This window comes from Chaetura pelagica, unplaced genomic scaffold (assembly GCF_000747805.2).
Source record: "Chaetura pelagica isolate M959 unplaced genomic scaffold, ChaPel_1.0 scaffold78, whole genome shotgun sequence".
In the NCBI taxonomy this organism is placed as follows: Eukaryota; Metazoa; Chordata; class Aves; order Apodiformes; family Apodidae; genus Chaetura; species Chaetura pelagica.
Genome location: NW_009954492.1, coordinates 1832033 through 1842568, shown reverse-complemented (window position 1 = coordinate 1842568; position 10536 = coordinate 1832033). Strand labels below are relative to the sequence as shown.

The 10536-nt window shown below is 42.3% G+C and overlaps 1 protein-coding gene across 1 annotated transcript; it reads right to left on the bottom strand.

Moving 5' to 3' along the window:
- Positions 1 to 12: 12 nt before the first annotated feature.
- MRS2 (MRS2 magnesium transporter) lies at positions 13 to 10441 on the bottom strand. Its single transcript, XM_010004526.1, has 10 exons — positions 10349 to 10441; positions 9104 to 9140; positions 8402 to 8514; positions 7820 to 7993; positions 6977 to 7107; positions 6180 to 6296; positions 3302 to 3454; positions 2107 to 2224; positions 1213 to 1326; positions 13 to 123 (listed from the first exon to the last, which is right to left on the bottom strand). The coding sequence occupies exons 1-10, from the start codon at positions 10439 to 10441 to the stop codon at positions 13 to 15; spliced, it is 1161 nt and encodes a 386-aa protein (XP_010002828.1).
- Between the last annotated feature and the right edge of the window lie 95 nt (positions 10442 to 10536).

Sequence of the window (10536 nt, the reverse complement as noted above, 5' to 3'; positions counted from 1 at the left end):
TTCCTGCTGTTCCTATTGGTTTGTTTCTGTGCTTCTGCTCAGCCCAAATGTTTCTGCTTTAAGGTTGTTCTTTATCTCCACTTTTCCAGCTGCTGGTTGGGACTTTTTCAAAACTGCAGGAACCTAGGGAAGACACAAAATAGCCTGTCATTATATGAGAAGCTGCTCTATATGCAGCAGAAGGATAAAAAGCTTGAGAGAGGCCTGCACATTGATTCTTCTTATTTTCAGAACACTGTCTCTGCCTTCTCCCTGTCTAAGCTCTTTCAGTACGTTTCTCTAAGGCAAAGGAAGTATATGCTGGAGTTGGTTTTGAGCAATACTTGGTGAGAATCCCGTTAGTTGTAGTTATAGTCAACATTCCACAACAAACTACTTCCATCTGCCACATAGAGACAAAAGAGGGAGTTTATCTGGATTATTTTTTTTTTTGGTAGCAACTTGGCTTTCGAATCCACTGATACTTCCCTGTTACAAATACTATGAGTGCAGAACAAGGGTAGACAACTCAGTCCCACAAGGTTTGGCAGGAATGTGTAGTCAAGAGGGAAAATGACCCACACAAAATTTTGCTAATCTGAACATAGTCTCCTTGTACATCTTTTTACAGCTTGGTACAACAGGGCTCTACGATGCCATCAGCATCAGTGGCAAAGACTGGTGTGCACAAGAGAAGCTCCTACAAACATTAGATTGGGAGTCAGGACATCACAACCATGACACCACTCTCCATAGTGATATTACAGCTAGGACCTGTCTTTATCATCCTCTTATTTTAACCTCTTTTACAAGACAGGGACTACAGATTCAGAGTTAGGATGTGGGTGGGGGGAGGAGAAGGGAAGCATCCCTGATGATACTTATTATGAAGAGACTGCTGTGACAGCTGCAAAAGCACATTAGGTCTGCTTCTAACATTAGCCTCCCCTTCCCTTTGGCTGCCAGGTGAAAGTAAATACAGCATGTCTCAAGGAACAGCCTGCAGCTTCCCTTCTGGCAACAATGAGCACATCTTATTGCTTAAGTGTATCTTTTACAGTGCTGGAGCTTCCCACCTCATTCAGTCCAGCTAGGAATAACTTTCTCCTTTGACAAGTCAAGGAACTGAGCTACATTTCCTCATGCTCAGTGGGCCAGAGGCCTTTCCCCCTGCTTTAGAAATGAACTGTGCATGCAGGGTCTGAAGCAGAAACCCAAGCCAGCCATACATACGTGAGGAGGTAGTGGAGGTTCTAGGTGCCGCCCAAGGAAGGAAAGCAAGCGCCGCCAGATCAGACCACTTCCCAGAAACATTATCCCAGTCACCAGCCAAAATATTCTGGGGTCCTAACAACAGAACACTCCCATTAGTCATGCAACTCCCTCTTCAGAAATGGGATTATCCAAAGATCAATCTGTCACTCCCCACCACCTCCTTAGGAGAGGGAAGTGGGAAACTCTACCATTAACAGCCAAGTCCCACCTTTGGAAAAGGGCTGTTCCATAGGAAAGCACTTTATGTAGGAATGACCCTAGTGTATGCTGTTACTATCCCATGCAGTTCTCTTTCCTTCAGCAGAAGTCTGGAAATTCAATCCTTTTATTTAACAGATTTGAAATTGAAGAAGCCTGCTTGGGATTTTTTGGTTTTAAGATAGCACATCAAATTGCACATTTGCACCCCTAGTCTGCACCCCCACCAGTTTGGGTATAACCACATAACTGACAGTAGAGTGTTCCTCTGGTGTGCTGGAAATGTCCTGGCTGTTTGCCAGACACCCCAGTTTCTGGAAGACAAAACTGGGCTTTTCAGGTGATCACTACAGAAACATGAATACTGCTTTATAGGCAGTCCTTACACAACCACAATTTTGTCTTCCCATTTCTTTTCCATAGATGTTACCTAGAAGAAAGTAAGCAATCCTGTGCAGTTAACCATGCAGTAATTTGCTTACAAAAATGTGACTGCATGAACACATGAATTGCTGGACTAAATTATGGTCACACTAAAACTTATATCTGGAGCTTTACCTATAGAAAGAATGAGGTTGTACTTAGTATCAAATGCACTTTAAGAGCAGGGGCCATGTTTTATGTCCCTGATAAAAAGCAGCGCTTGTTCCTTACCTCTTCAAGAGATGACTCCAAGTTCATGCCAAATGCAACTCCTATGAGTCCAAAGAGAGAGACAGAGAAAGTCCCCATAGTCAGCTGCAAGTTCAGCCTCATCATCACATTACGGTGGCTAAAGAAGGGAGAAGCATCTGTAAGGGGAACCCAGAAACTGATCTGCTACTAAATTCTCAAATTTCATACAGCATCCATGAAAACCAAATAGTGAAACCAAAGGGAGTCATGCTGGATAAAACTCATGAAACAACAGTGTAAAGAGGGTATAATTTTGAATTTGCTGCATCAGGATACCTATAAGGCAGCAGGTTCTGCTTCATCGCCAGCAGACCTTCCAGCATTGCTCACTTCTTAAGAGACATATATACACTGAGTAACAGTACATTTCCACAGCCATTTGTGTTCTCTTGCCAGTATCTGGCTGGAATTTATGTCTCTGCATTCACAAGCAACAACAATTTACTGTTACCTTGTAAATGAAGATACTTACAAAGAAGTCAAAGTTGGCAAATGCTGCGGACTACAAACTTGAGCCTGTTTTGGAGAATTCTATATTCAAGTCTCCCCCAAAATGATCCACCAATTACCTCTATAGATAACTCCCCAGTAAAGAGGGGAAAGATTATTAAAGGCTGACCTCAAAGACAGACTGGCACGTGCTTGCAAATGCAAGTTACAATTATTTTTCAGTAAGTTGAGTACAGGAAGAGCGAGAATACTAATGCTGTAACAGTTATTCATTCTTGTATCACTCCATAGAGTGATATGCAACTTGTACTGAATACCTGCATAGCCTAGACAGACTCTTAAATATTCAGTTTTGATGAATTAAGAGCAAACTTTTCTGAGCAGAATTTCATTTTGCCCCTAAATCTGCAGATTCTTCCTTCAGCAAACAGCTCCCCAGAAGGATCTAGGAAAAGCTTGGATTCTGCAAGTGAAAACAGATGCCTGGCTAAAGAGGTTTTTACACATAACTAATTAGGGAGTCTTGTTGCTTTGCTTTATCCAGTTCACTGACAAAAAAATGTGCAACGCCTCTTCTTGTGCTGTGACTGCAAGTGCTTTCAAACCCTCATGAAGGTGGAATTCCCCAACTTCCCTTGTAGGCAGATTTGAGAAAAACTAGGCAATACTAAATTCTGCTCAGCTTTTGGCAGTCCAACTGCTAACTACTGTTAGGGTAGCTAACCTGTCCAGGTTGATAAAGATGATGCTTTCTGAGTCATCAATCAATACTCTGAGTTCACGAGCTTCATTTGCAAGATCTTCTGCTTGTCTGTAATAGTTCTCCAGCAGCAGTTCCATTTCCTCTGCATGATCAATCCCAGATGTACTCTCCTCACTGCAAGCAACAATTTGTATTTTTCCAGTTAGCCACGCGCTCTGCAGAAGTGTGTTATTGATGGGTTAAGACAAGGCACACAGGAGTCGTGGGGAACAACTGTCTTGACACTAGATCTCAAAAGACCAACCTCTTCAGTGATGAAATTCCATTAATACCAACAGCTTAAAACAAAACACAGATTTTTGTATCTATCAACTGATTAGCACTGGCAGTCAATCATTCTGAGTAGAGCAATTAGCATGTGAGATGTGCAAGGCATGCACAGTAGCACAAATCTGATTTGTTCAGATATTTAAAAAGTTATTAAAAAGTATATTATTCATGCATGTTCTATTACCAGAAGTGTTTCCACTATTACAAGGTGTTGGAATTTTTGAAAGGAGATACTTCACTTTTTGGTGCCCTCAAACGGTGGAAGCTGGTAATGGTGCAGTCAAAACTGGCAAGAATAAAACCACCCCTAGTCAACACACACAAAATTACACATAGGGAAGGAGATTGTAGGTGTGTATTAAAAACGTTACAGTTGCAAGGTGTTTCAGCTATACACAGTAATGACTGCCAAACTTTCTGGGAGCATGAAGCAGCCTAAGAGTGGGCATCAAATGGGAGATGCTGCTCCATCCTAAGTGAAGTCTAAGAAGCTTTCATCTTACTTCCTGGTCTGACTGCTGGCACAGCTGCCTTCTCCAGAACGGGTTTGTCTGTTTCTGGTGCTGTACTGGATTTTGCAGTCTGTAGATGAAAACTGAGGCACTGGAGATCCACAAGAGCTTGAAAACTAGCAGCAAAGCCAGGAAGATTCCTCTTAATTTTTTCTTATGTGCTATGACCTCATTTCTCCAGAGAGATTAAACTTTTCTAGCACTGCTGACTCTGAAGAGACCCTCCCTGAAATGGTTTTCCAAGAAAATCAGTGATATACCTTAAGAATCAAACCATGTAAGCTCTCTGGGGACCTTTAACAAAGCCCGTACTTTCTCTCTTATGGAACAGAAACTTTGAGGTAGCCAGTCTGATTCTGAAGTCCTTCAGACCTTGAGATTTAGTAAAAAACTCAAGCAATGAGAATGCAGATGAGAGGAGCTGCAAATTTAAAAGCCCTAGAGCCCTATCTCTACTCTAGAACAGATTCAGCAAAAGGTCCTATTTTGGCCTATTGGCTCCTCTGTGGATATACAAAGGGAAATAACAGGCATACGGACTTTAAATAACGTGCCACCTAATTTGCTTTCATTAACTCCATCTGTCTCATGAGTCTGTGACTGCTTGCCATCCCTTCATACAAAGATAAAACATCTGCCTCATCTCACCTTTCCAGGCTCAGCTCACCACTCCTTCTGCAAACAATCTCTGATGGCACCTAGATGCCTAACTGGGTCCATTCACACCTTCTCAGGCTTCTTGAGTTCATCAAATACCACACATCCCCTGCCTCAGCCCTGGAGCTGCCCACACACTGCCAGCCCGCCTGCAAACATGCTGTTGTGGCTGGTGTCTCCTGCTGTGCCTGTGCACGACTCCCTTGCCACATCCCTGCACGGGGATTGCAAAGTTCCAGCGCTCTTCAGACAATCCCCCACTGCAATGGCAGTGTCTGAAAGAAGGGATGACTTCAGGTTTCTCCCAGCATGAAGAGGGTAAGGTAACCTTTTTATCTTTCCTAGATGTTTTTACACTGTCTACCATAAGACAGGAAAAAAATCTGTCAGCAGCTTGTATTAAGTGCAAGAGCAGGCTGTGACCAAAATCAGGACAAAGATCAGCTGCTGGCTCAGGAGTAGCCTGGAATTCAGAGCTTTCCTGACACTACTCCAGCAGATACACTAGAAAGGCAAATCACATCCCACTTCTGGAATACTGAGTTTCTGCTCCACATTTAGACTAAGCTTTGCAGGGCAAGAAACCACCTCCTGATTTCCAACAAGCAATACTGTGTCAACAGTATTAATATCCACATGCAACGCTGTTAGGCAAAAGTATTATTCAGCAGCTTTGCAAAGGACCTGGAAAGCAGTTTTTTGTTCTCTGCTGAGACATAAAACATGTCTGTGTGTCCAAGATTCAAACACAATCCAGCCCAAAACGTATTGGGATCTGACACCATCTTTTTGCTTTTTAGTTTTTGTTAAGTGACTGGTGATGCTGCTGCTGTGTGTGTGGTCTTTCACCAGAACATGACAGAGTGCAATAGGACTATTTCTGAATATGCATTTTTCCTGAAATGCTGCTCTTCAGGTGCACAAGATTGCTCCAGGACCTCTTTCCTTCAGGTTCTGCTGGTGAGCAGAAACCTAGAAGGAAGGTGTTCAGAACACACTTCCTATAAAGGAAGCATGCTGTCTGACCTATTCAAGACAAGCTTTAAAATCTACCTTTTCAGTTTTTTTGGTGAAACTGAAGAAAATTCTCCCAGAAAATGTAAATTTGTATTGAAAAATAATAGTTGCGTTTTCACCTCCTGCTCCCATCCCATTACATACTAGATGAGCTGGCCTGCTATGCCAAAAACTGTTGGAAACTGTGTAACATGACTAGTGCTAACAGGGTCCCTCACCAAAATGGCTAACACAACAATTTCTGATGCAGCAAGTGTTAGAGCTTAAAAAAATTAGCAAGTCCTCTTCTTTCTGCTTTTTGGCAGGGAACACCCAGTTTAGTGGTCAAGTTTTCCTGAAACAAAATACTTTTTAAAAAGTACGTGGTTTCAAAATATACATACAATACTTGTGGATCAGTCCATTTAGATAGACAGAGCTCTTCTATTAATTCTTCTTCATCTAAGATCTCCAGAATTGTTTCTCTGAAAACTTTAAGATCTGTTTCCAGTTCTGACAAGCTGAAGGAAAAACAGGCAAAAGGTCAAGTCATCCCCACTGGCACGAGTGCACAAAAGGTAATCTCTAAACAAGCTTGCCAGCCAGCCCCCTTGCCAGATGTAGTGGCCAGGGAAAACTTCCTTGCAGGGTTCTAAGTGCTCCTTCAAAAAATCCTCCACACACCATGCACTCAGCAGTGGCAGTGATCCATCTTGGACCAGCAAGTAACAGACACACACTGAAAAGGATTCAGATGTGTTTTCTGGATGCGTTTTTTAAGTCAGAAGAAACAAGCATCTGTGAGCACGCAAGGAGTACATGTTCGCACTGCTGTATCACAGAGGGTACTACATGAAAGGACCAGTATTTTAGTACTACTAATCTTCAAGTATTGATGCAACAGCTTGTTTTACATAATGTGGAACATTTTCATGATGTTATTTTTTTGTCTTAGCTATTATTTTGTTCTATTAGATGCTATTTAAGAAACCTGACTTTATTTCTGACAGCTTGGAATAGATTTCCCTTCTTCTGTTTTCCCGTATCGCTAGGTATTTCATATACCAATTTCTACATTTACAAAGAAGGTGCACAACCCAGCATTACAGTCATTCATATTACATACCATTTTCCTACCGTTTTATTGCACATCATTTTCTATGGTCATCTTCTAGTGTCTTCTCGTGTTACTCTTATTTACCTCTTGCCATTTTGCAGGAGAATGTGTAGTTTACTCCTATCCACAGACAAAAGCTTGTGGTCCACTAGAGCTTCCAGTGTCTCAAGGATCTGAGGCTGCAAAGTGTTAAGTCTCCCCTGCAGTTTGCTGATCTAGATAACAACATGATCCTTCATAAGAATTAAAGCAATCCCTTCAGAATGACTTGGGCAACTGACTCCTGTCCCTGACCACAGAATTCACAGTAATAGGCAATTAACACAATCTGCTTTCCAATGGCTGGGAAATACTTGCCATAGGGATACCACTTACAAGATAAGGCCAGTGCAAAATACAGTCTTTTATAGAAGCAATTTGCACTGAATTGAAACACAGTGCCAACCACAGCAGTGAGGCTGCTGAAGCTAAAATGCTGTTTCCACAGGAATTTCATATTACTATTAGCAATCATAGGTCTTTAAGGATAGCTTTAACTCATTCTCTGACTCCTGCCCAAGAGGTCAACAAACCTCTGTGCTTCTGCATGACTTCTATTTCAGCTAAAGCATATCTCTAGAAAGGAACTCTGACTTCCTTTTTAATTGTCCAAATGACAGTGAAGCCATGAGAACCTTACGTCAGTTGTTCCCATAACAAACTTTCCAATTAGCACTTTTTCAGGAAGGGAATGGAAACACACATACACACAAATCCATAAAAATTACACCAACAAAAGCCAAAATCAAAAAAGAACTCCTCGAGCAAGCACGGAATGCATATAAAAATATGTATGTATAAATATTAACACAAGAAGAAAATCATCCTGTCTTCTCTATGAAGCAACAACTTCCAAAGCAACTTAAAAAAAAAAAGGAGATATCTCACCCAGTACTGCAGGATTGCTTCTATGGCTCGGAATTCAAAGGGCAGGGAGTATGTAACTAGCTGACCTTCCCCAGCCAGCTGAGATGCCAGTTCACTGACGAGCCAGCGTTCTAGATTTAAATTACGATAATCGAGTATCAGAAGAAACTCTGGTGTGATGACAGCCTTCAGGGACTGAAAAAGACAGTAAATGTAGGAATCTGAAAAAAAGACCTCTCCGAAGATTTCCACCTTCTCATGACTCTGTCATGCACTTGATAACAAGCCACTCTTCAAGTGTCTTTTCAGGCAGGAAAACAACAGCATCTCACGTGAACTGCAACCCACAGTTCAAACCCAGCACTGTGTTCGTGCCAATATGACTGAGAAGAGCCTCCTCCTAAGCCCTGGCTTCTGTGACAACGTTAGTGACACTAAAGCCAGTAAACCCATACCTCTGACTGCTAGGTAGAACACCCAAGTCCTATTTACTGCTGGATTTCATGTAATGTAAAGCTGGTATTAAACACACTGTGCAAGAAAATGCAGGTCCAAGGATAAGACACGGTTCACGCTTACATGCAGGCACAGGGAAACCATTACCTCCATTCTTATGATGATCCTGTTGTTCCTAGTTGCCATGCTCATGAGGTGTTGAAATCTTAGATCTCGAGCTTGAAGACCCAATTCCTGGTACAATTCTGTTTTCTTTTTTTCTAAAATATTTGCAGATGAAGACGTTTAGGGGGAAGCGCATACGTTATGAAATTACATTTTAGTCTGTTAGTCCCAAAAAAGGAAACAAAAAAAAAAGCTGTGCTATCTTCAAAACAGTTTTCCTGCCTCCTCAATGTAATTGATATTTTACAATGTTTAGAAGACTGTGTCTCAAGTGGAAAGGGAAAAATTCTACATTTAAGTGAAAAGCTGGCCATGACAATTCATTTCACGTCAGAAACCAAGTGGCTGGTTTGAGACAGCACGTGTGATCCTGCAGAAAGGGAAATACAAAGCAGGTAAAGGAAATGGTAAAACAGAGAAAAGGCAAAGTAAAAATCACCTTCCTGTCAGAGATGCTACATGTTATTTTTGAAATACTGCTTAAAAAGATACAAACATTGTAATAAGAAAGACCCTGCAAAGGCCAACAGAAGGCAGCAACACAAAGGAAATGTTGCAACATCCCAAATAAACAGAAGGGTAGTATCCCAAATGTAACTTTCTACCCCATGTAGATTCCCAATGAGGCTTTTCTGTATTGAACAGGTTAAAACCAAAACAAACAAAACCACAATGAATACTCACCAAAATAGCTAGTGTTTCCCTCTTTGTCAAACTTCATCTAAAAAGAGCAGAGAAAATATTTCTTTTCACTAAACTACTATAAAACAGGGGAAAAAATAAGTCTAAAATTGTTTGCCTAAAAGTCAAATGGAAAATCTGCTATGAAGGAAAATCAACTTTTTATGCCCTCTCTTCACAGTCCACCCCAGTCAAGAAAAATATTGCACTGAATTTGCCATGGATTTCACTGCCTTTGTAGACATACCTAACAAAATCAGTCTCATCTGCACCATGAGGTTCCTACGTGAACCTTGGGAAGGAGCTGATTCAAAGAGGATCAGAGTGTTTTGGCACAAAAGTGCACCTTACATTTTGGATTAAGAATTTTGTTGTTTTCTCTGGAACAATCAGAAACATTTACAAAGAACGTTCAAAAAGTACGTGCTCCCACAAGGTGGGCAGTTAGGCCCTGGTGTCCATATAAAGTATCCTACTAACCTGCTGGTTAGCGAGTCACCTGCATCTAAATCCTTGTCTCAGCACTTGTCATGAAGATTAGTCATTTAACACTTGTATCTCCCAGGGAAATTATTTTCTTGGACAAACAACAAGGTCTGGTTGAATCAGAAAGCTTGCTGTTTTGCTCGTAAACCACGTCGTTGAGTTCCACGTGACTGGTTTTAAAAGTAACTTTCTGTGAATGAAACATACCTGAGCACACATTCCAGTGGCACTACAACAGGTGTGACAGGGCCACAAGGACCTAGCTAAGTGCACCTGGATGCAGACAGAGTGATTGTCAGCCTCAACAAGGGGGCCTGACCCCCCTCCTATGTGCTAAGCATGTCAGTAACGCAGTCTGCAAATTCACTGTCAAGCAAAGAATACAGAAAGAGCTTATTTTCCCCCAAATCCTAGGTTTGCTTCCTTTATGGCTACCAAGGCACAGGAATAATTTTTAAAGGCATATGAAGCCTCAACGAGCTTAACAAGAGACCCTCCAGCTGCAGCACCTGGGCGAGCTGTCCTGCCTTCAGAGCAGAAGCAAGAGATCTGACAGCAGGTGCTTCAAATTAGAGAGACACCTTAATGAACACCGTACAGCACAACTTAAACCGACAATTCAGAACTAGGGGCGCTCTTTGGGAGACGAATCGGTCTGCTCTCAAGACGCTGGAAGGGAGAAACAAACAAACACAGAACGACTGTGGAAAAGCACCACGGCCGCGCACAGCCCGCCCGGCTGCCGGGTCTGCAGGGACTTACCACCGCAAACACGGGCGAGACGCTGGCTAGGGTGGCTTGGGAGGCCTCTGCTGGGGCGTGCTGGTAGAATTTACCTGCAGGCAGACAAGTCATTTCCACCCGCAGGCAGACAAGGCGTTTCCACCCGCAGCACACGCCCTTCGTGCCCCGCTACCCCCTCCATACACCGGCCCAGCACCTAAAGAAGC